This window comes from Trachemys scripta, chromosome 6 (assembly GCF_013100865.1).
Source record: "Trachemys scripta elegans isolate TJP31775 chromosome 6, CAS_Tse_1.0, whole genome shotgun sequence".
Classification (NCBI taxonomy): Eukaryota; Metazoa; Chordata; order Testudines; family Emydidae; genus Trachemys; species Trachemys scripta.
This window is the reverse complement of record NC_048303.1, coordinates 73,032,963-73,059,886: the sequence shown is the minus strand read 5'-3', so window position 1 is coordinate 73,059,886 and position 26,924 is coordinate 73,032,963. Positions and strand designations below refer to the sequence as shown.

Here is a 26,924-nt window from a genome sequence, read left to right as displayed (position 1 = left end):
CAGAAAAATTTTATTCTTCATCAAAGAACTGAAAAGTTCTTGGACTCTGTCTGAAAATGAGATATATCTATTTGGATATGCCACTATGGTGCCTCAAGGGAGCTGTAATTCCTTGCCTCATATCCCCATTCTCCTCCATGGGTCAGGCTCCCCAGCTTGACTTTATGCACCATTATATATTGCAGGCATGGGACTCCCATGGTGCACCACTTCACCTCACCAACAGGGAAGACTGTGATGCTTCATAGGAAATGTACTCTGACCAAGGGAGCTTGTAGAGGAGAGTGGGAGCATGAGGCACCTGAACCTCAACTCCCGTGAGGCATTATGTCAGAGTTTCCCAAACGAAATATCTGGCTTTTTTGGTGGAAATATTTCAGTTCTGTATTTTTCATGGAAAATTTCAAACTATTGGTTTTCTTTCCATTTTGGTTGAAAATTTTACGCAGAACGCCTCGATTTTTCAACCAGTTCTAGTCAGTAGAAAAATCCTCCACCCTTCTATAACTACAAAAAGTACAGTCCCAGTTCATCATAACCCCAGTGCCCAGGATCAGTGGAACCCCAGTACTAAGTTTCCTTTATATTTATATTTTTAGTGGGGGAGGTGGGAAACTTACCAAATTTCTTTCACTAAAATCAATTTAGATGTTTTCTTTCCAAGTGACCTTTAATGTTTATAAAGAACGAGCACATTATTCTAAAGTTCAAGAGGCACATTTTAAACATGGTAGATTTATTACTAGCTGTAGTGTATCACTGAGGTCTAATTTGTGATCACATACATAATCTGTAACAAACACCTTTCTTAAGAAGCAGCAATATACAGTTTTCAATACATTATTAAAGATACGAATCAAAAGGATAATACTGCTTAGTAATTGGAGTTGTCTGAGTATCACCTTGATTTCTTTGGAGGCTCTTTTGAATATATATCAAAGAAAATAATAACAATAATAATAACAAGTAATTTAGTGGGCCAATACAAAGAACGCATTGTACTGATTTATTTATGTATTGTATAAGATTCTAGGTTCAAAGGGTTACACTTTTATGTTGGTTTTATTTACATGTGAAATTTTTTCCAAGTGATACAGGGAAATGGATACCATATGTTTTCCAGCTGTTTTGCTCTGACAGGAACCATTAAGGACTCTGAATGGAAATGAATTCTGCCTGAGTCTTATGAAAACACTTCTTTCAACAGAAGGGTCTAGACAGAGAAAACGGCATCAACATTTTGTTTGTCGTCACTTTCCTTATGCTTAGATCCATTATTCTGTCCCTATGCTGAAACAAGCTACCTCTTTGCCACTTTTTAATTTTAAAAATTGAAATCTACACATAACAGTGATAGTAAAAATATTAAACCTGATGTGAAGAGAAAGCAAAAGCTGCTTTCTACACATTTTCTTGATTCACCACATGTTCATTTAATTCTTGTTTCCTGCATTACATCCACAGTAAACCACTTCTTGCTCATTTTTCCTTCTATTTTGTCCACTACATAAACCGGACATTTCTTTATACTTACTGCCTACAGAAAAGCAGATTTAAACCAAAACAATGATCTATGTTTCCTCTAACTCATGAATATATCTACTTATTTAAGCAGAAAGATGGATTGATATTGCACATAATACAGGACTAGAAGGTTGTAGCATTTACCCACAGGCCCCTATAGGGAGTGAGGCTCATCTGACAGGCAGGCACAATGTCTTCTGATGCTGCTTTCTGTGCATGGGGATTGCATATTTTGCACCAGCCATTACACTAACAGAGTGCTGATCCCCCATGCACACCGGCCCCACTCCACAGACCTGTGCAGAGAGGAGCAGGGCCATGATTTTGCCTCCTCCCCATCCCCTTGTCATGGACTTCTTCCCTCAGAGAACAGAAATCAGTAGGGGGGTTGATTTCCAGAGAGCTGAGGGCTCAGGGATTGCTATTGTGAGTAGCCTTTACACAGATGCCCCAGTGGGAGAAGGCTCTTGCTCACCCCTCCACATTCATGAGGTCATGCATAAGCCATTGGCAATCAGGGCCAAATAAAGGCTAACTGCTTGCTACTCTAGAAACCATGACACAGACACTGAACTGGAACCCAGGAGATCTTATTAAATTCCAAGATCTGCCGCACACTTACATAACCTTTAGTACATCACTTATACTGTGCGTCTCCGCTCCCAACTATAACAAGGAGATAATTCTTCCCTACTTCATAGGAACTGCAGAACCCAGGTTTCCTGAAGCCCATGCTAGTGCCCTAACCACTAGACCATCTTTCCAGTATGCAAACTTCTCTATGAACTTGCTCAGGAACAGGAGGTTTGATACTGGGTGGTAGTTGGCTACGTCTGATGTCAGGGTGGGTTTCTTCAGCACTGGTTGGACAATTGCATGTTTGAAGGAGAAAGGGAAGATTCCTCCTTTGAATGAGACATTGGCTATTTTGGTGATGAGTGACACTTGCTGTTCATGACACTCTTTCACCTACCAGGAAGGTCATGGTTCAGAGGGTTTGGGCTGAGACTTTTTCCAGGTGTCCAATACTTCTAGAGGCATGAAAGGACTCAATTCTGGGAATGCAGAAGGGCTGTTCGTTGGCCAGTATAGGGGGAGAAGTTCCATGGAGTCTCAGAAGTCCCATTCTGAACATGTGATTATTTCACTGAAGTGGGATGATAGTTCCTTGCAACACTTGGTGCTTGGTTCTGCTGTGGACTCCAGGCAGTCAGGGTTAATGAAGAGGTTTACCACCTTGAATACCTCCTTAGCAACTTCAGAGGCTGACCTATGGAGGCTGAAAGGCAGGTTTCCTGACCTTAATACTACTTTAGCATAGGCTTTGAGAGATTCTCTCTGTTTTGACTGGTCTGTTTCAGCCTTTGTTTTCCAACATTGGTATTCAAGTTTCCACCCCTCTCTTTTCATCTGATGCAATGTGTCCGAGAACCAAGGAGGTCTGTGTAAGTGATGGGGAGGAGGGTACTGCTTGGACGCCACTGGGCCAATGGTCAAGACTAGAGCATGATGATGATATGCTGCTGTTCTTAAGCATGTTTTGAAATTTGATGGGCTCCATAAGTCTTCATAATCATATCAGGGTCCTGGGTCTTTCTTGTTTCCTGAGAACTGGGAGAGCTGTGATCATTTCCTTAATGAGATGACTGTCTTTCCAAGATAGTAGCTGGGTCATGATGTAGTCTATAATGACATTTAGCTGTACGGGTTGGACTGGAGAGGACATGTGAAAGTGCTAGAGAGGCAAGTGAGGAATTGCGTTTTGGGGCTTTTGAATCTGAGGTGTTGTCAGCATGGAAGCTGAAGTCTCGCAGGATGGCAAATCTGGAATATTCATCGCCGTTGCCGACAAGGTATCGATGATCTCCTTTAATGAACTCTTTAGGCTTTTATGGTTTGTAAATGAGCACATCATCTATGTTAGGCTTGGTTTTAGTTGGATCTCATTTCTATCGTCAGATGAATGAATTCAGATTACCTTGTCTTAATGAAGCACCTCTGCTCTGCCCCTGCAGGACTTGGTAACAGCTTCCAATTTCATAGCATCTGAAAATTCCCTTATTGTAGTGTTTACTCCCTTTCCATGATCAGTAATGAAGACTTGGCCTAGCACTGATCCCTGTGGTACCTCACTAGAAACCTGCACAACATTTTTAAAAAATCTAGCCCTTTATATTTTAAAGTTACCATTTATATACTGTATAACCACTGGAGAGACAGGAATAAATATATGGATGATTTTACATTTGGAATTCTGCTGCCATCTAAAAGATATGCCTTATCTTTCCTCTTGTGGTTCATTACTTCATCAGAGCCCCTTGAATGAATTAAGACTTTCATTTATTCCAGGTCCAGCTGTCTTGGAATTAGTATACAGATACTGAGGCGCAGTCTACACTACGGAATTTTTTAGAAAATTCCTCACAGTTGTTCACACTGATTCATCTCCACGAGTGTTAGCAGAGTTGGGGCTTTATGAGACAAAGGGATGCTATATATAACAATGGGATAATAAGAACCAGTTCTGAATGTATTTCTATTTTAATTAATAACATCAGTGAAATATATTAACAATTTTAACTGAAGGTGGTGCTGTTTTACAGTTTTAATATACTAGCAGCTTCAAAGAGCACAACTTGTGCTTTGACACAAGTGCTCTGGCATGAGAAACTTTATTTGTGAATGACCCTATGTGTGTGAGAGTGAGTGTTTTCAACTTCCTGGATTTCAGTTCCACTTATCCATTAGGACAAAGCAAGATTTGGGGTTAGGATATGACAGAAACAGGCATTAATATTAGCTCACTCTACACCTTTTTCCAAATGATCCATACAGCAATAGCCTCACTGTAGGATTCACTTGTCCTAGCTTGGCTAGAGGAAGAGCATTGCAAATGTTGTCAACTATAACAGATTGGATATAAAGGAGAGAAGGAGGGAGATGATAAATGAACTGGGATCTTCCAGACTTTGTCCGGACTGATTTTAGGATGTGACCAGGTGAGGTGAGGGAAAAATCACACTCAACTGTCTGGGAGGGAATCACAAAATTAGTACAGATACAAAATAATGAAGAGGAAGAAATTAGGTAAAAAGAACAGATTTTAGGCTGAAGAGGTATCACAAGTATAATTGCATTACTATACACCCATTATTCTAATTATTGTTTATCAGAACAGAATTGTGTATCTTCCCTTTTTTTTCAGGGTCTAACATTATCCAATCATTCATTTATTCCAGTAATTTCAAACATATTTAGTTGGGATACACTTAGGAGGCATGATAAATATCCAGAACTTACAAATACAACTGCCACCAAATCACAATTTTACCTTAATATAAGTCACATATTGGTAAACTACCAAATAGCTTGATGCATAAATTGTGCAGAGCATATTCCTGGGGGAATTCTGTGTCACTGCACATGTGCAGAATTCATGGCCCCTGCAGATTTCTTTGCTTACTCGCAGAAAAATTACTTCTGATGGGAAAGCCAAGGGAAGCTGCAAGAGCGGTCATACGCCCACTCCCTGGCAGTGCAGAGTGTTACAGGAGCAGCAGTGATCTGTATGCTCTGTACGACTATGCTATGTATAACCTGTATGCTCAAAAGGTCTGTTATACTTCCCCTCCCCCCTTTTGTCTCCTCTCCCTCTCTGAATACCTGTTAAGTGGCTTTCCCCCTGCCCCTCCCTCCTGGAATGCTTGTGGGATGAATGGGCTGGTTGAACAGCTGGAAGATCAGAAGAGCTCCCAGATAGACAAGGTGTCTGGGACTCTAATTAGGCAGCACTCATACACCCAATACATGGACACTGCCCGAGGTGGAGCGTGACCAACCAGACACGGACAAGTCATCTCTAGTTGCAGGCCATGAGGAGCAGGCCCTTAAAAGGGGAAGGGGCCATGTGCTCAGGAGTGCACTCACAAGCTTGTACCTCCCATGAAGGCCCTTTGCCCAGACCGCCTGGCCAGTGGTTCGCCCCATTGCATTCCATTGTGCCTCGGGAAGACTTACCTTCGCACCATCCATCGCTGTGCTGTGGGACACTTACCTTGAAGGATCCTGACATCTCCAGTGCCGTGCCTGTCCTGGGAGCATGTGAGTATGTGATTGTGACCCCCCTCCTTCTTTTGAGCTTAGCTATCAGTATAATAAACATGCTGCTTTATGCCAAACTTTGGTGGGTCATTAGTCCTCCCTAAGCTTACTAGCTGGCCCAATGTCGGGTAACACAGACAGGTCGGTTTGGGCATCCAGAGCAGCCAGTAGAGATGTAAATCACCACCTGGGAGAGGGGGGCTGGGTTGCCATGTGTATATGAGAGAGAGAGACTGGTCTCTTTCGCTCGCTATTACAGCCCTCTTGGCATGGAGGGGCAGGGCTTTGGGGGTATTTCTGAAGAGACAGGAGTGGGGCAGGCAGAGGAGAATATAGCAGCCTGCCTGCTTAATGAATTGTTCCCACTGTTCTTGGTAAATTCCCGCAGGAGTATAAAACAGGTATAAAAGTTTTAAGGCTCCTTTACATTGCCAGAGCGGTGTAAAGGAGCCTTATTGTAAAGGACAATATGGCCTTATAAATGCTTATGGTGCTTTAGTGATGAGATCTGGTCTCAATTTTGGATTGAAAAAATGTCCTATCAAAATGTGCTCCATGAACTGTTTGCTACTGACCTTTTTGGACATGGTCAGTAGCCAGTATAAATTGTGAGTTTGAGTCCCCAGCCCTCATTTGTTTTTCAGTTGTCTATGATGTAACACTGAGCATATGGCTACATATATTTGTTGATTAATAATTGGAAGCAAAGGATCAATACTACCTACATTACTATTAGATGGGGGGGGGAGAGAAGAGGGTGGGGAGGGGGGTTGGTGATTTCCTCCAATGCTTCCCACTCCCATTCACCATCCATTGTATTGTAGTTTAAATAAATTACCAAAATAATTGAAATTAGCTGGATTATATTGCATTATTTGGACAAAAAAATATGCAGAATTTTAAAATATTGTGTGCATAATTTTTTAGTGCAGAATTCCCCCAGGAATAAGAGCACCAAACCTGGAGGAATAGAAAATTTCAATATTTACTGATAATTTCCCCAATAGAAAAGCAATCCCCTGGATATTCTTGTGAACCATCCTTAATTTAGTTCAGTGGATACAGTAGCATAGAGGGTTACTGAACTAACCTTTCACTGCTGGGGACAAGAGGTCAGTTGGCTTACAGCATTAAGTGAATAAAGATCTCAAGTAGGATGCTGTTCTCATTCTAGACACCTATTTAACAACATCACAAAGTCATCTCAGCTAACAGAATACACCTTAGTGCAATCAACTAGCTCAGTGAAGCTGGCTGGGCACAGATGTCATGAATTATTAGCTGCAACGGCCTTATCAAATCTCCCTGTCTCCCCAGGTAGATGAGAAAGCAAGCAAGCAAGCAATTTCATACTGAACAACAAAAGCAACAAAAGCCAATTTCTGCTCCAGTAAATCATTCTTGCTTAGAAAACACTGGAAATCAAGTGACCTATGGGCTAGCAACACCATGTCAGAAACGGAACTATCTGGAATTATGTTTAAATTGATTCCTTTAACTCTAGTTGTTATAAATAGGGCCATAAAGGGCCTTGGATCTAATTACCCCAGCCATGAACAGCCCTTCTATGAGGTGGGATGCGACAGAAAACCCTTATCGTATTGTGGATGTTGGAGCTCTGGCAGACTCCTGCGAGCCACCCACACTCAAGCCTATGGGGGTCTGCCGTCCAAGCCACAATGTACACACACCTATTTTTAGTGATCTAGCTTGAGCCCCGCTAGTGCAAGTCTGTCTACTCACACTGGATGCTCACTCTCAGCTGCAGTATAGACATACCCCCGAGTTCTGCCTGAATCATTTTGTGTCATGAAGGAGAACTGGATGGACCAGAACTTACCTCATACCCTTTCCCCACAGAACGGGATGTGCTTTCCCCCTTAAATCCTGTAGAAACCCAGGGATCTGGAACCCCTGGCTGACTGTGGGGCCCCCTGCAGCTTTACTGAACTGCTAGGTTTCTCTTAGACTCCACAGTTCCAGCAGTGTGCCCATTAAACAGTAACTCCCTGCTGGTAAGAGGGTCACAGAAAAGATAATGCCCTCACTTTGCATTAACTCTATTAATTTGTGCAGGGTGTGGGAGAAGGTGAGAGACTAAGGAATGCATTTCCCCTTAGGCACAGATCCTTGACCTTCAGGAGACAATAGGGCCAGAAGATGCCATGGAGGTGATAGATCCAATCCTTTTACACCAGAGGGGAAAATCCAGCTAGAGGGGTTTCTTCTCTCAGATCCTTTGGCCCCTTGTTGACCAAAAGAATGGACAGTGAGAAAAAAAAAAGATGCATTATTGGGTTTTTGAAAATAAGAAATGAAATCCAGATGACCACGGGCCCTGAAGGAGCAGCAGTCAGGCAATAAGGACAAAAAAAAAAAAAAAATCTGTTGAAAAGTTTGGGTGGAATCCATGAGAAAGCATGCTGATTGGTAAATAATGTTATGTTTTCCTAGGATTAAAGATATTTAGAACAATTTAAAATCAATATAACCAAACACTTTCTCATGTTACCACCACATTATTCAAACATTTAGATGAAATGGGTGAAGAAAACGGTATTGACTAAACCCCATTCTTACACCATGAATAACAGATTAGCAATGATGTAATACAAGATTTTAGTCTCATCAAGAGGTTCTGGTGATACAATTCAGTTCAAAATGTCTTGCAGTGACATTGCTGTACACATCTCTTACATTTTTATTTTATATTAAAAAAATTAATCTATATTTTTCTGGATTCTTGATTGAGCTTGCTGAACTAAAATAGAAAAGAAAAAAACAACCAAAAAAAACCCAATTCAAACCCACAGCTGGAGGCAAAAAAAGTGGCACAGTTTATTTTTTCTGCAGTACACTTAACCCAAAGCACCACTACTGAGGTAGAGGAAAAGTCTTGAGTGCAGAGTGGCTATTATTTTGCTAGCCTAGTAAAAGTAATGAGATTTTGAGGTGGAGGGCTGGACCACCTTCTAGTAGATCTGGCTTGACATAAGTTACTTGCCTCATTTCTTATTGGGCATGATTGGGAAGATGAATGGAAAGTTAAGTTCTTATCACAAGCAGTATGCCGGAGTTAGGATGGCTAGCTCAGATCGGCAGGAACATTCTGGTATTAGTAAAGAAGCCTAAATGTAAAATAAGGTAGAGTTCAGATTATGCATGAGCAGCACATTGACAGAGCTTGCTGTACCAGGATTGGTTCATAAAAAGTAACCAAGCCAATCATGAAGCATGTGATGAAATGTATATTAATGTGCTGTGTGTGTAAATGTATCTAAAGGAACAGGTTTTCTGTGTAATTTGAATCTGACACATATCCTGTGTGCTTCCACCTCCCGCGTTTGAGACTAATCAACTAAGTGTAGCTTTACTGTTTACCAAAGAAAGGAACCCGAGTGATGAGATTGGAGTTGAACTGAGTTTTGGGGGAACTGAATGGAAGAGGTCTCAGGGGAGCCCTAACACTTCTCCTAATACTGCACAGTTGTTCTGTATACAATTATAACTTAAATTGTCAATGGAGTGCAGACATATCAGGTTGTCTTCATTTACAGTTTTTACCATCTTCTGTAGGGGTTGGACATATTTTCTCTTTATATGGAAATAATACATAATAAATAACTCTTGGAGAGGTTAATAGTTTTCCTATAATCTGCAGATCAGGAAGTCAGAAGAACAGGAGACCACCATAGACCAGAATAACACCTGGGTTTTTCCCAGTGAGTGGAGTCAAGCCATTTTCCCATACATAACAGGCCTGGTTTTGCCTCCTAAGCTGTAATAACAGGAAAACCCCATTGTTTGAATGGTGAACCTGTGTGTGAAGGAGAATAGATGGGACTTGTACTCTCCTGTTGCAAGAGAGGATGAACCCAAATACTTGTTCTGGGGTCCATACATAACTGCTAACATTTTTTAAAGTTTTGCAATAATTGTCCACTTAAGCTAGTATGCCCCTGTATGACGGTGATGTGTGTATGTATCCGAAAATTTGGCACTTATTTAGTGCTATTCAGTCACTGACTAATTTTTTATCCCAATTCTTTTTGAAGACAGGTAATTATTATCTCTATTTCCTAATAGGGAAACTAAGGAAGAAAAGTTAAGGTTTCTCTCTCAAAGGCAACTATGTAAAAATGACCTCAGCTGATATCAACTGATGTTGCTCTACTGATACTTCAATGGAGTTATACCTATTTATGCCCATCAAGGATATGGAATGATATCTTCTCACTCAACAGTTCTGCTCCCTGCCTATATTCCATTATACTTTGAATGAAAAAAATAAGGTCATGTTATTTTCAGTCCTACAGAACCATTAGGACTGAAATGGTTACCAGCTCTGAGAAAGTAAATTGTATTCTTTTGTGGATCACGCATCTTCAACAGAACTCTTAGTTAATTTCCATTGGTAGGGGTCCCGTGGTGCTACCATCTGTCTTCCAGAAATGCCTGTAGTTGCATCTATCCAACCCCATTCAAGGCAACTGGTGTGTAAAGAAGTAACTCAGTGGGCATCATTGGAAGACAACTGACAGCAAAAGGGACTTCACAGATGGAACTTAGTTAACAATTCAGCTGCACAGCAGGCTGTGAATATCCCAGGGTCTCTAAGAAGAATCAGGCGTAACAAATATTCCAACCTTGTTATTGGTTTATATAGGTTTATGTTTGCAAGGCTCTTTCTGCAAATAAAAAGAAATATTATTTCTTCAAAGAGAGCTGAGCAGACCATTCTGGCTGGGAAGAGACTAGAGAATGAATTGTGACTTTATTGCAATTCCTATCCTGCTCTCTCTTGCTTTATCCCCCCTTTTGTGGAGCAGTTTATGTAGAGATACGTGTGTGGAAGATTATAATTTAGCGACGCTCCCTCATAAAGGACAGTATTATAAATATAGTAGTTTAGAGAGGTCCTGGAAGCTGGGGTTGAGAACGCAATGTAGCTGTGTAAAGCAATTCACCACGGAAGTTCTCTAGTTTTATTAGAAGTTTTATTCCTTTCTCATTCACTGGTTTGTTGTTTAATGAACCCCAAGATCATTATAGTTTACATCCCATTTCCCGCCCCTTCCCCACCCACTTGTTTACAGCAGAAAGTATTGTCTGAGTAAACCTTGCCCTCCCCACTGCAGCCAGTCACAATCTGAGCAGAGAAGTAAGTTAGGCTTTACTTCCCTTTATTTTCAAGTCCAGCTGCCATAAGGACTGTGACTAATGATTCTGGCAAGAGAAGCAGCTATTAGAAAGCTTCAATTTATCTACAAACCTTGGTAATTTACAACTATGTGAAAGGAACTACAGAAATAAGGGTTGCCAAAGTCTGACATGGTCCATCTTCCCATGAATTTCAGGTCTCAGGTTTCTGCTGTAAATGTTTTAGATTCAACAATATTAATGAAAGCACAATTAAGTCATCAGATGAAAGCATAAAAAACTTTTCATAGCTCCACACTAAAGTATTATTCTCATCAATTCATTTTTGTTCATCACAAAAAGAGAAACAGAAGAGGCTTAATCTGATTTAGAAAGTGAAAAACAACACTGCATGCACTTTTTGTCAGTGGGGGGGAAAAGGTCTCCAGCTGGTTCTCATCTATATGCCATGATTCTTCATTTAGTTTACACTATTAAACTCAAAAACTTTGCTTTAATCTTAACTGTTACAGCATGTCTTAGAGTAGAGTACTGTAGAATCTATCTTGTAGCATCTCTGATAGGGTTTCAGACCCTGGCAAAATATCATCCCTCAAACTGGTCATGTCATAGGGGTAGTAAATGTATCCAACATTCTTTCATTGGCGCCTACATCATTATGTCTTGTCACCAATGGTTTCTTGGGTTTTCAAGTAAATTGTTGCATAAATTGTGGTTTGGAGTTGCTCAGATGAAGCCTTACGTTTATATAGCCAAATCCTTTTATGGAATTTTTTTTGTGTGTGTGCTAATGACCTAACATCTGTTGAAAAAAAAAATCCATGTTTCCAGAAAGGAGTACAAAAATAAAAGAAAACAAAAACAGCAGAACACTGCCAAGAAGCAAAGGCTGTTAAGTCCTGCACTTTAAGAAGCAGCCTAAAAGAAGATGGGAGAACAAAAGTGGGCAGCATACCTGATCTGTCTTCATTTTGCGAATCACACCTTCTACATAATTCTGGGATAGTCTTGAGAGAAGTTACCGAGTACTGAAATAGAGAGAGGGAAAAATGCATATAAAATACAAATTGGTTCATTCCCAAAATTATACAAAAGAAAAACACAATAGTAGTAGGGACACTCTCATGCCAAGTGTCCTATGTAGATGAGTCCTGAAGCTATCCCTAAATCTGCACGAAATGGAGCAACTGCCACCTGCCTATGAAGACAACTGCATCCCAGCATCCAATGCTCCATCAGATATCAGCATTTCTTGCTGGGACTTGTCATCCTTGAGGAGCATAACTGCTTGGGTTATGATGACATGTCACATATATTCATCATTTCCACAGGTGGCCTCACCATATTAAAATTGACAAGAGCTTTAGAAACCCAGGGACTACTTTGGTTGCCTGTGCTATACATTATGGTGTTTGATTTTGCAAGATCCAGCGTACCTCTCTTTAACATAATTTGTTTTATAGCAGATAAAATTCAGATTTATACAATGCTATATGAAAAAATATGCTAGTGTGTTAGAGATCTGATCTCAGATATAGACACCTCCCCACAACACACAGGCAAACAAGAACATAAATCTACGCATCCAAGAATAGCTTTCATTAAAACAAACATGTATTAGTACTTTGATGTGAGGGGATACACCTGATTTTGATCAACAAGTTATTCTTTGGATTCAACTTTAAAAGTGTGTGTGGGGGGGAGAACGACACATTCATCCGACTAAGCGACAATCATTTCCTTATAATCTTGTGGAATGCCTTCAATCTGCCATATGATCCAACATCATAAAAATACAATTTCCCACAAACAGAAATCTGGTTACTCAATATCAAGAAACCCTTAATCTAATGCTACAGTGTCACAAGAGTTTCCTTTCAAACCAACACATATCTGAAAATCATTATGCCTTTTTAAAAAAAAATCAATGGCTTTTGCACATTTAAAAGAACTATTAAAAACAGTCAAAAGTAAAGTAAAAAATATTTAGGATTAATATAGCACAAAATGTTGAGGAATGTATAAAAACCATATGTTCTTAAAGGAAGGCATATTTTTAGCTAGTCTGCTATTGACAGATGAAGCGGAACAACAACATACAAAAACATGGCAGCTTTCCACACAAAAAAGGAATTGTCATACCAGTTTTGTTTTTTTGTTGACAGTTTGCCAATTGCATGTCTGAAGCAAATTAAAGTTCAAGTGACAATATGCCTCTGAATGATACAAAGTAAATCTCAGGTGACCAATTACAGAATAACTTACTCGTTTGATTCAAGTGAACTCAAGTAAAACAGTCACTCCATGGATTGTGGCTACTTCAAACACATACCACCGCCCCCCAAACACAGATCCCTTCCATACTTTACTTTTCTTCTTTAGGGCCTACTAATCCTGAGAGATATTGGGCACCTGCAACTATGTCAATGGGAACGCAGATGCTAAGCATTCTTAGCATCAGAACTTTAATTTATTAATTAATTTGTATATTCCAGTGCTACCCAGAGTACCCAACCCAGAGAGAAGTTCCATTATAGTAGAGGGCAGTACAAACACATACAAAGATTTTGTCCCTGCTCACAATCTAAGGATATGTCTACACTGCAATTAGACACATGCAGCTGGCCAGTGCCAGCTGACTCGGACTAAGGGGCTGTTTAACTGCGGTGTAGATGTTCGGGTTGAGACTGCAGCTTAAGCTCTGGGACCCTCCCAACTCAGAGGGTTCTAGAGCCTGGGCTCAGCCCGAGCGCGAACGTCTACACCACAATTAAACAGCCCTTTAGCCCGAGTCCAAGTCAGCTGGCATGGGCCAGCCACAGGGTTTTAATTCCAGTGTAGATATACCCTAAGACAATAAGTGATATGTGAAGGGAGAAGGATACCATCAAATACAAATACACACACACATAAACTGCATGTATTTTTTGTTGCTGCTGTTGAATGAAAAGTCAAACACTGATCTGTACATTTTGGTATTTTACCTACAGATAAAAAAGATAATGTTGAACTGGCATAGTAAGATTCTTAAAAGAAGCTACCAAGAAATATGGTAGCTCTAGAACACCAGCTGGTGCAGGTTAAACTATTACAGAGTCTGTAATTCAATTAGAAGTAGGCCTTTTGTACTCCACTGTTATGTGTTTGTCAGGCATCCTCAAAAGTGATGACCCATTCCTTCTCTGTCTTTTTTCTCCACTTCTGGAAGTACAAACTTTCTTGTCGGTCCTATGTTGTATTAAAATATCTTCAGTTACCCACAAAAAAAGTCAATTCAATGTGTTATAAATCTGATGATTATGTTTAACAACATATGCTTGATTTCGTTAACAGATTTCCTCCCACCCACCTCTATTCTCAGAAATATTTTTGCACTTTTACATTTCTGCTATCTGCATTAGTGGTCAATACAGAGACATGGCTTTCAGCTGAGAAACTATAGAGCTGCTAGGAGGTAACAGTACTTGCTTCCTGTAGCAGACCTTCCCCAGCTACTTCCTTCTCTAGCTTTCTAGCTCCAGTCCTGGTCCACCAATGGTTGTTAACCTTTCTTCCAGTCAGAATTTCCAAGTTATTCAATGGATTGAACTGCAATGCTGATAGCTGTAGGGCTCCCACTCTTTATCCAGAATGCCATGTTTGCTACACATAATTCAGTGATGTTATTTTCCACTTTTCATTCAAGGATCTTAAAATGCTTTACACACATCAATTAAGCCTCACAGCTCCTCTGTGAAATAGGTATTATTAAACCTCACTAAAGAAAGAGAAACCGAGGCAAGAAGCAGTTAAGTCATACGCCCCAGTGCACAGAGTGAGTGAGTAGCAGAGTGAGGAAGAGAGGATTCTCTTTCTTTAAACAGCAGACACAGTCTATCCTGGTCTTCACTAACTCAGAAGAGGAGTTATCTTGTGGTTTACACTAAAGTCTAGTTGCAAAACAAAAGCACGTTACAAGACTAGATTGCTTAGTAGTAGTATTTTTTATTTCAACCCTGTTACACAGAGATGCCCCAGATTCTAAGAGGTGCTGAGTGCCCTCAACCCCCACTGAAAAAGATGGCATTCAGCAAACCACATGATCAGGTCTTTAATCTGCAATCTTTATACTTCTTTTGTGGAAAAAAATGGTACTACTAGAAAGAGATTAATAACAGCAGGCAAGAGATTTCTAAGAATTCAGTGGGAATCCAGACAAGCCCAGTTTTTCTGCTGGTAGAAGATGTAAATCTGTAGTCACACATTACTGAAAATGATCATGGCTTGTTAAATAACCAATCATTATTCCAGCAATAATGACTGGAAAATCTTATGGAATAGAAATTCTAAAATCTTTGCACTTGACATTATTTTAAAGTTTGTACTAAAACTTTGTATTAAATGAATTTTAAATATACACACCCACAAACAGGCAGACCTTCGGAATATCTAGCAGGTACACTCTAGGCAGTTTCATTCAAGTTTAAAATTGACTGCCAGCCCAACAATAGCAGAAAGAAAAATAATGGAAGAAAAATTAAAGGTAGCAGCACAGAGATGTAACAGAAACAGTTTTAAAAATAAAATTAAGGGAAATGTATAGTGACAATAATGGCTATTTGTTAACCTTTCACTTGTCATATGGAGCATCCTTAACTTCCACTACATTGGAACTGAGGTGCTCAACACATCCCAAGCAACACTCAGCACCTCAATGGGGACACTGACAACCTCACAGGATCAGGTCCATAGTGACCGCTGAAAGCATCAAGGACTTTACCCTGCTCCCACTGATGTCAATGGCAAAACTCTCACAGATTTCACGGGCACTGGATTGGGTCTCCAGTGCCTTTGTCTTCATCTTAAACTCCTAACTCCTCTGTTTTTAGCTAGATGATACAGACAGCTTCTTGTCCATATTACAATTAAGTTTTTTTCAGTTGTTATTATCATGGTAGAACTTTTCCTAGAACAAACAATTATTGTTTAAATATTATTCTGGAAAATGCAGCAATTCAGTTGTCTTCCATTCACATCAAATCAACAAAAGAAAATTAAATTTTAGTTCCAAATTCTGGCCTATCATTCAAAATTCTTGTCTGATGCTAAATTCTTTAACTGGTATATTGTATTGTAACTCTGGATATTAAACACTCTCTCAAAAAGATTAGAGTTAACTACCAGAGTTAAGATTACAGTTGCACCATTGTATTAATAAGTTTAAATATTTTAAGTAAGTTTTAAAACATTTTTAAATTCACTACTTCCTGGTTTAAAACTGTGCAGTACATTCCTCTTTCAGGATACTTTTCAAGGGTTGCTACTTAAACAGTGATCTAGAATTAGTAAAGCAATACATAGAAAGCATCACCACATACAGTGCTTCCATAGTAACATGAAAACCACCCAATTTTCCCCTCCAGAGACAAGGTTACAAACCCTAGCTCGGGTTGCAACTGAAAATGAGTAAGGTGATCAACTCTTAACTATTCCCTTCAGGGTTTTTGTGTGTTTTACAGAACTCTTACCCACAATTCTGCAAATTCACAATTTGTGTCCAGGACACACTGTGGGTGCTGCAGGTCAGAAACAAGATTATGAATTAGCAGAGCAGCCTTACAACATATTTTATTAATTCATTTGTTTATACTGCATGTCTAATCCAAATGGCTGCCTAAGCATAACAGATGAATATTTATTGACATTAAAAATGAAAACAAAAAGCTTACACAAAAACTTTGTCTATGCTATGTCAGTGCTCTCAGTCTCTTCCTTTAATGAACACAGAATTCACTTATCTAAACATTAAAACAACAAAAGAACAGCATCCATAACTGAAAAGAAAATAGCAGACTGGTGGCTTGACTATAAGGAAATAATTTATTTCCCAAGAGGATAAACTATGGGCCAACTGCCTATGATTAACACATTTACAGCCCTATTCTGATTCTTCATGCTCATGTGTATTGTTTGCACCAGTTGATATAGACATACCCTCTGTATTTTATTCTTCACTTTTAACAACAGACAGGAGTTGTTTTTCTATTGGCTTTATAAGTGATACATGTCTTTTGTTTGAATCTGAAAGAGTTTGTAAGTCTTAGCAGCCTTCTGCCTTTTGTCTCACTGTGTAGAAATTAGAGGATAATAATTAGTTCTGCCTACTGCTCAAGAAGTCAGTCAAACAATGTCTGGCTGGGGTGAGCAGCCATTGAGGACAGCCGATTTTATTAATAGAAGACAAAAGGCTTTCAAATTATTTCAAACTCATCAAGGAATGCAACAGCTAATCCAGCTCCAATCCAACACTGGCACAATGCAGGGAAACCCCTGTACCCACACACAGCTCTTTGGGAAACAGACTGTCTTCCTGTGTGTTTGTACAATACCTAACACATTGAGGCATGTGGTATTACTGCTGTATTGCAATAGTAAGTAATAATAATAATTTTAACTGCATAACATCAGAGTGTAGTAAACAGCCTGTATTTTAAACTACTAAGAAACCATAAAGGGACCACTAGAATAGTATACAACTTACTAACAGGGCTAATTTTATCTGTCCCCATATGAGTGACTGGGAAAGGGGGAAGGTTAAATTTATGCATACTGATTTTTAAAGGTATATCTGAGATTAAATGCAATTTACAAGTTTCATAGTGCTCCCACTTTTATTCATTTCCCGCTCTTCTATTGTCTGTTTCACTTGCTCTTTCATAATAGTAATAAGTGAAGATGTGCTAGCTGGTGACCTAACGTCATTTTGGACAGAATGATATTTCTGTATAATGTAAACAAGAGTCACATTACCCTACTCATATATAAACTACACTCCAAATAAATATGTGATTTGTGGCACTTAAATGATGGCAGTCTGAGCATCTTACAGGAGAGAAAGTTATAGTTTCTATTTACTTATACACACATGTAAGACTTAAAAAATATTTATTTTGTGTTTAAAACAGCTCTAGTATTCCAAAGGTAGTCTCTGTGGCCATTCAGATCTGGACCTGTTGGCCAAGATGACCCACAAGGATCTCATCTGGGAGAGAAATGTACACTGAGGAATGGATGGAGACCACTATAGCACTTCACATAGGCCACAGAACAATCATCGGATTGTAACAATTTCCACTCACTACTTATCTGCTTTGGATCTGAACAGGAAGTGTAGCAGGAAAGTTGAAAATGGTTAATAAAAGTGCTCTGGAGCTGCTCTCTCCACAGCAGCACGAAGGTGAAACCTGAAGTTTCAGAAAGCCAAGAGATCTTGAAAGCGAGCCCTAAACAACCCAGACGAATTAGCCACTGCTGGTCACACGCACACAAGTAACTGGGGATTAGAGGGGCAGCAGCATAAGTGTTTTGTGGATTGACAAAGGTGAGAATTCTGCCCCCTGTTCCCATCGCTGCACGCTTTCCTTGTGCAAAGCCTGTTCATTCAAGCATCTGACCACACAAGAGACCAGCAGAGTAGTAGGAAAGCCAGTTCTTCTCAAGTTAATTTGCCTTTGACATCAACTCCTTCATTCTCCTGCCTGGGGATAGGAATAATATTTTTTGTTCTATAATCTATGCCATTAGTTCAAAGGTTCAGCAAGAGGTCAGAGTACTTCCTAATAGCGTGGGCAATCTAAGCTGTACAACAGTGAAACTGATAGTTAAATCCACCATTCAGTAGCATCAGGCAAAACGGGAGAGGCAAGAAGAGTATACATCTATTCTGCTTTATGTTTTTGTAAAACTGGGCCTAGAAAGAGATTACAGGACATAATCTAACATGGAACAGTCATAACAAGACAGTTCCCCAGAATAAACTATCCTCTCAAGATTGGATCATTGTCTTGTGATGTCTCAACACCTCCCTCCTCCCCCCCACCTTTAAATAAAAGGCAACATAAAAATAGGTAAAAATAAAGTCCATTTAAAAGGAAGCTGCATGTGAGTAAAGCATCTGGAGCTTTTTTAAAAGGAACCATCTTCTGAAATGCTAAAAAGAAAATAAAATCCTTTGCAAGAGCTTATAATGTTATCTGACACGAGAGCTTGGGCTCTGCACTTTGTATCGTAAAGGTGAGCTGCAAATCAAATAAATAAATTCCACTTACAACAGAAATATTTGTGTGTCGGAGCGCCCTCACTTGCCAGACATTCAGCATATAAACAACTTTTCTATTCATAAAAGAGAAACACTTGTGGCAGAGATATGATTAGGGAGAGAGGAATGAACTGCATTAGTGGTTCCTGTAATAACTGCCAAGTATACACCTTACATGAACAGCTTTTTTGCTCACAATAATTACAGCTGCAAGTATTTCAAGAACACCCGGACTGAGACATTTTTTACCTGATCATTTTCTTTCTGTTAGCAGCTTTTCTCAGAATTAATTATTCATGCGCTAATACTCCTCCCTCTGCCTCCCCACGGAATTTGAAACAGTCCAGTGAGTAGCTGGATGCTCCAGGACTAAGCTCCACCCTTCAGCTCAGGCCACCAGAAGAGTTATTCCACAACTGTAGAAACACTCCACCAACCAGTTATTAGCATTAAGACAAGCTCATATGAAATGTACTAAATTAACCTTAAGACAATATATTATATCTAAGGGCCTGTCTACACAAACAGTTAGACTGTGGAAAACTGGGGTATGAACCTACCCTGCACTAGGCTGTCACAGTCTAACTGTCCCTGTGGCTCCTGCTGACATGGGTTAAGAATTCATTAGAGTGCTTTGAGCTAGTTCCACTCCAAAGTGTCTAGATCAAAGTGCGCTAATGAACTGTTAATGTGCACCAGCAAAGTCCACATGGACAATTACACTGCAGTAGGCTAGTGCAGGGTAGATTCAGACCCCAGCTTGCACAGTCTAATTGTTGGTGTAGACATGCCCACAGTCTCCTTTTAGAGAAAACCTTCAACTTATATTCTGGTCAGGCTACGAGGGTGGGTTGAATTTGGAGAAAAGCAACTAACAGAAAGAAAATGAGCAGATAAGACGTCTCTCATTCAAAGCCTCTCTCCTCACTCATTACTCATAGGAAGAAGCAAGCAGTGAATCCCACAAAGAGGGAGGGATAAGCAGAATTTAATTATTATAGTAGAGTAATAGTAGGAATGGAAGCTTCCCCTTATGTGGGAACCAACCCAGTAGCTTCTTCCTACCAAAGGATGCGTCTTCAGAGGAATGGAAACTTATTTTACAAACCTTCCTCAGATAAGGCCCATACAGTTTCCCCCAGTGCCTCTAAGGGCTTTAGTTTCCCATATACCTAGCATGCTAATTGGTGCAGAAGTTTGCCTGCAGCAACTTTGAGGCAATAAGCCCTTTGCATTTCAGATGGAATGAGATGAATAGGGTACAACTGGTGTATATATACCATATACTTGAGATGTGTGTTTGGAGTGCTAGGAATGTCCACACATGCCACAACCTTTCAAAGGATTACAACAAAATGATAGGACGACGATTTCCCAGGAACTGTGGAAAGAGGAACTTATCTTAACAGAAAGGGTTTCTGAAGCTACAAGAATAAACTTTTGCACATGGCAACAGCAGTGTAGTTTTTGCATAGATATAGGAACTAATTCCAAAACTTGCCTTTCAGAGGTAATGACAGCTAGAAAGGCCAGCCACAGGCTTGTCTTGTTTGTCATTGTGATTAAACATAGCACCTCATACTCAAATAGAGGATCCCATGTGCCTGGCTGCAAAATGCTGCTAAGGCTGGTATCCACATTTCTAAGGGGCTTGGTTGTAGGGCTCCAACCAAATCTCCTGCAGAAACTCTAGCATAGCTGAGAGCACCAAAACTTTGGGATTATTATAATATTTAATATATATAATATCACAAGCATCTAGAGGGCAGTGCCCCATTGTGGTTGGCACTACACAAAAGAGGCAGCCCCTACCCCCAAGGAGCTTTCCCCTCACACCTGAAATATAAATTTGACCAGATCAATTAATGAAATATCCTGAATTCTGTCTGTACACCAGACATGATCAGAGGTTAATGAAGAATCCATGATCAACAGTTAGGGAGTTAAGTGTAGGTTTTCTGGTCTGAATGAAGGAGTCACTGCATCAAGTGCACGGTTCTATGCACTTCTGCAGGTACATTTTAAGAAATCCACTCCGGATGAATCTGATGCATGGCACCAGCAACCCTAGCCACTGGAGATAACTGGCTACTGATGGCCCCTCAAGAAATGAATGATGCAATGAAGTTTTGAATCTTTGCAAATCTTTGTCATTATGGGGGGAGGGATAGCTCAGTGGTTTGAGCATTAAACCCAGGGTTGTAAGTTTAATCTTTGCGGAGGCCATTTGGGGATTGGTCCTGCTTTGAGCAGGGGGTTGGACTAGATGACCTCCTGAGGTCCCTTCCAACCCTGATATTCGATGATTATTTATTTTGAGCTCTAGGTGAGCAATTCTCTGCACTGGGACCAAAAGCTCTTCCTGATTTTGAAGAAAGGGTAGCTATGGATCCTTTCCAGCTGCTTTCCAGTTATGAAAGGTTCTGTTTCTCCGTACAAGGTACTGATTGGCATGTTGTCTATGTATGGGTATAAGTGTGTAATGTGCGACCTGTGCCTTGCTGTGACTACTACCTGTCACTTCAGACTCTGGGTGCAGAGGGTTGTTCAGAAGGAAGAGTCTTCAGGAATTATAAGCACTCGTACACAAATGCTCTTTTGTCTTTGTCATGCTGAGAATTTTGTTTTGTTTTTCTGTGATGCATGTGTGGTACTCCTTCCTCTCGCTGTTTACAGGTGGGAGGTAGTACACACACTCTAACCTGGCATGGGGACCACACAATAGAGGAGGGGTACTGGTACACATACCTCAACTGGAAGAGCCAGTACCCCTATACTGCATTGTAAAGCTGGTGTCAGACATAGGTATAAGCCCAATCCCACTTACTATCTACATATAAACCTTCTGACTCAGGTTAGCAAGCCCTCAGGACCCAGGTCCTAGGAGCCACCTGGGGTGGGGTGAGCCCAAGTCCCACTGGTACTTGGGTCCAAACCCTGTCATTTTGAAGCATGGACATAGCTCAAGCCTGGGTCCCCCAGTTCATGTCCAGAGATTCCACCAATGCTATCCCCAATCCTTCGGCCCTGTATTTCTCAGTCCTCTTACCCCCCTGTAATCCCATGATGATACGGCTTCATGAGGAGTGGGATCCTCAAGTGCCTCTGATCTGGTCACCGACTGTCTGAAGAGAACATAAAGCTTAGGAGCCAGCATGCAGAGTGAGGGCGAGGTGGGGAGAGAGACCCTTTCCTGCTTTCCAGAGCCTCAGCCACTTTCTGTGGCACAGCAAAAGTTTATGGCTATTGATCATATGGCACAATTCCCATTCCTGAAATCTGAGTCCCTTTCTCTAGCACAGCAAGGGACTTCGGGCTGAAAGCCAGACAGGCACAATTCCCATTAGGCTGCATACTGAGGCAGGGCTCCACAGGAGGAACAGGCTTCTCTGCATGCCCAGACATGCTGTAGGTAGGGGATGGGGCCATGAGCAGGACACAGAGCACTATGAGAGCTTCTATGTAGAAAAGCCCCAGTAAACAAACCCTCTGCAGAAGAAGGCAAAGGAGAAGGGGTATTATGATGCACCCAGTCACAGGTATAAACCCTGATTTTCACCCCACTTGTTCATTAAAAATATTAATTACTGCCTTGTGAAGGACACGTTTGCTTTATCCTTTTTGGGTCTCTGGAGTTTTCAGGACTTATCCATGAATATCATGAAAATTCCCTGAATCTCAGTGGGAGAAAAGGGAGCTGTGTAGGAGCCTGGCTTCTTTCCCCAGGGAACAAAGGGCCCACTTCAGTATCCACGGAGCGGGGGGATGACTTTGGATCATTTCTGTGTTTTTTTCCTCTGTCCAGCCCAAGTCTTTTGCAGTTAGCTTCCTCCTCATCCTTGGACTCTCTCCCTGAAAAACTCAGAAACCCCTGATTGGATTTGTGTCTCCTCGGGGCCAGGTGGAGACCAGGCATGCCAGTCCAACTCTGAGCCCTGTACTCTGGCAAAGCAAGTGTGTTGGCTGGCTGGGAAGAGGCAGGGTATAATTCACCCTCTGTAGCTGTTGTAAGTGCTGCCTCACATAGGGAATACCTCATTAGATTTAAGTCAAGTATTTGCAGGCTAGCTCTGCCATGTCTGAGTGAGGGCAGAGGAGCCCAGCAGGGGAGATGCTACAGTAGCAGATCCAGGTGGCTGAAGTCACCATGCTGCTATTTACCCAGTGCACAGGAAGAGGAAGATTATAAACTGCAACTGCATGAAAATGAGTGCAAATAAAGATTTAAAAACAAAATGTTCAGGAGAAACTTAACCGCCAACTTGTTCCACCTCTGGAGGCAGAAAATCCAGCATCCTGAGCTCAAGGACGGAGCTTAGCCCTGGAGCCTCCAAAAGTAACATTGGATGCCTCTGAATTCCATACCTAGGTGGGGGCATTAGTCCATTAGTAATGGATGAGGAGAGAAGTGGTGCAACAGAACCATGCTCTCTTTAGACTCCCTGGAAGTCCTGCTGGTCTAGCTGTAGTATAAGACCTCAAAACATATCAAATTGCAACCTATTAATGAAACTTTTGCTGAAGCCTGGAGCTGGCCTATGTGGCAAAGTAGCAAAGTAGTAGTATTTTACACCAATAAAATAGTGATGGGGGAAGGGGATAGCATATGGCACTATTTTCAATTCTTTTAAAACTATTCTTTTGGTGATCGTAGGTAATCACTTGATGGGTAATTCACCCAAAGAGTTAATAAAGGCAGCTCAGCATGAGTAAAATAAATTTATTAATTTGATTTGCAGATCATCTTTACTAATGCAGACAAAGTGTGGGCCCCAAGCTCTACTTTCAGAGATTTATGCTTCCCTTGGGAAAAAATCTGATTTTCATTCTTGCACATGGGGACATTGTTTATTTTTTGTATATACCCGAATTCAGTTCATATATACTTGAAGCAAAATAAGTATCCTCTGCATGAGGTAAAAGCCTGCTTTGGCCTCTAATGACAATGAGATGTGTATCTTATGCTAGAAATCGAGCCACTTAAATCCTCCCTCTCTAAGCAAACAAAAAATATTTATACTTACAGATATATCATCACTAAAATCTATTTCATCCAAATCAAGGTATTCAGGGGCTTCCATTATTCTTCTATGCACATTTTGGGTGAGTCAGTACAGCAGTAAAGTCCTATTAAAAATACAGAAAATGAGGTATTATATATTAAAGAATCTAAAACCTTTAAAATGTTTTCACATGGTCACATTACTGAAAAAGTATTTAAGCTGGAATGGAATTGAAGTACCCTTCCAAATACCTTTAATTTAATTTGTCTGTTCTTGGCTATGTATCATGGGGTTGTTTTTGTGCCCATTTCAGCTAATACAGCAGGACAGCCACCTTGAATATGAACAGGATGTGACAGACTCCAATCCTGCAACTTGTACGCTCACAGACACCCTCTTCCCATGCAGAGCCCCAATGAAGTCAAAGAGGCTCCGCATACAGAGTCAGTTGCAGGATCAAGTCCTTAAACAGTAACAGCCCTCTCAATCAGAGGTGGGCAAACTACAGCTCGTGGGCCACATCCAGCCCGCAGGACCGTCCTGCCCGGCCCTTGAGCTCCCAACTGGGGATGCTAGCCCCTGGCCCCTCCCCCACAGCTACACCGCCACGCAGGCAGCGCTCTGGGTGGCGGGGATGTGAGCTCCTGCCGAGCAGAGTGGCAGTGTGTCTAGCTCCAGCCTGGCAGTGCAGCTGCCAGACATGCTGCTCTGAGTGGCATGGTAAGGGAGTCGGGGCCGGGGGAGTTGGATAAGGGGCGGAGGGTCCCAGGGGGCAATCAGGGGACAGGGAGCGGTTGGATGGGGCAGATGTTCTGCGGGGAGGGGGGCAGTCAGGGGATGGGGAACAAGGGGGGTTGGATAGGTGTGGGATCCCGGGGGAGGGGGGGCCTGTCAGGGGGCAGGGGTGTGGATAGGGGTTGGGGTGACAAGAACTGATCTATAGGCACCAATCCTTGGGGTTCTTTACTAGTTCCTCATAGTGAAAAAAAATAGCTTAAGAAAAATTCTGTGCATGAATCAGAGCTCACACATTCCAAAGGGGTTAGGATTATAAAGTACTCATAATTTTCTTAATTCTAATCAAATCATTTTCCAACTTGTCAAAGGCATATATCCTGACCGAAGACAAGTACAATGCTGAAAAAAGGAAGATATTTAAGTTAGTTAACAAAGAAAGATGATAATGCATTAACAATAACAATTAAGACGTAAGGAACTAAGTGCTAAGCATTATTATGGCAGCAAATTCACTCTGCCAGCACTTCTGTGTGACAAAGGAAAATCTTGAAGCAAAAAATATACCAGCCCCAGTTCATCAATCTGACGATTGGTAAACAATGCGTTTACAAATAATGGAAATTAAGCTGTGCTGGTCTAAACAGAATCATTGTATGCATCAGTAACATTTGGTTAGCAATGTTCTAACAAGTTTAAAAACAACAACAACCCAAAACCCTATTCTGCAGGTGTTATATTCATTGGCATACAAAATTGTAGTCATTAATCTCCTATACACTGACCTCCACAAACTAAAAGTTGATCTTAAAACAGCTGCTCTTGAAACGCTATAAAAAGCAGAAGTGAGAAATATATTCAAAACAGTTTTTAAGTTTGAAAAGCTGAATGTTTGATTCTCATCAAATTACTGCAAATATAGGATCATTCAGTATCAGGTTTTCTATGGAAATTCAAAAACGTTTTCCCCCGTTCCCCTGAACGCACTCAGATATTAATATATTTCTCCCTCACAGCAATTTACAGACAACTGTTTAAAAACATACAAATATTACATATTTTCCACTTACACAAAACAGGTTTTACCTCAATTAAAACTTTGTTCAAGGAGCAATATACAAAACGGGGACAACTTCCATGACAGACTCTGGAATAAATTCACTTGTGACTTAGTTGGTGGGTTGGGTTACATATAGATGGGACAATGAGAGGGAGATGGGTGTAAAATAATACAAAACAAGCCATATCTTCTTCATATGAGGGAGCAGAAGGTGGTGTATAACAGGAAACTACTGGGCAGAATAATTGCGCTCAGGTTGTTCACTTGCCGAATACCAAATTGATGCTCAAAGTGCACTCACATAGTAAGATACTAGTCGATGTGAGTAAGGGTGACATGATCAGGTCTTCAGAGTTTTCCACCTGTTTGTTTATTAATGGGCACATAAGACTGCAGTACATTTGTTATGGCTGTTACATAGTACATTTGGAGGGAAATTATGGCTTAGTCATGGTAAAATAATTAGTTGTAGATATTTTAGTCAAACTGTATCATTAACAACCAAATTACTCTTGCAAGCATAGGTCCTATAAAATGAGAAAAATTTCCTGCTCCATTTTGTACATCAATTTGGCATTCACTAAATGTGCCAACTTACATGTGGCCAAATTTTGCTAGGCCGGTAACTTGCCTTATGGGAAGCTATTCAGGTTCAGAAGCAGGTTCTGCAGAATTGCTATGTACCACACTAGACTGGTGGTAAGCAGAACAGGGCAGGAAATTGCAGAGTCTTGACTCTGCCCCCCACATGTGCCCAGCAACACAGTAATAATGGCACATTTGACAGCATACACATTTCTGAGTACAGACCTAATGCAGTTCACTCCTTCCACAAAACAGTAGGGGAGAGGGATGGAGATTATGAGTCTCTGAGTCTCAGCCTCCCAGACTGCTCCAAGGTCAGTGCAACAGTGCACTGTCCTTTATTCTGCACAGATTGTTACCTCTGGACATAGGCTATAATGAGGGGTGAAAGGCAGTGTAAAAGCAAAAACAACTATTAGTGGGGGAGGCCGAGAGAAGAGGGAATGTTACATGAAGTAGGCCCCCTTTACATGACTTATCTATACCCATTTTTCATCCCATTGGCACACACGCTATTAGTAACTACAAAAAAAATACAGGAGTACTTGTGGCACCTTAGAGACTAACAAATTTATTAGAGCATAAGCTTTCGTGGACTACAGCCCACTTCTTCGGATGCAGACTAACACGGCTGCTACTCTGCGGATACAGACTAACACGGCTGCTACTCTGAAACCTA

General features: G+C 40.8%; 1 protein-coding gene across 3 annotated transcripts in view; it reads right to left on the bottom strand.

Moving 5' to 3' along the window:
- Positions 1-26,924, bottom strand: part of SNCAIP (synuclein alpha interacting protein) — a 101,943-nt gene that overhangs the window by 32,668 nt on the left and 42,351 nt on the right. For all 3 annotated transcript variants that reach the window (XM_034773925.1, XM_034773927.1, XM_034773926.1), the window contains exons 2-3: positions 23,887-23,989; positions 11,741-11,813 (exon numbers count right to left, since the gene is read on the bottom strand). In XM_034773925.1, coding sequence (XP_034629816.1) covers positions 11,741-11,813; positions 23,887-23,943 — 130 coding nt within the window. In that variant the 5' untranslated portion in view covers positions 23,944-23,989. The remainder of the gene's footprint in view (positions 1-11,740; positions 11,814-23,886; positions 23,990-26,924) is intronic.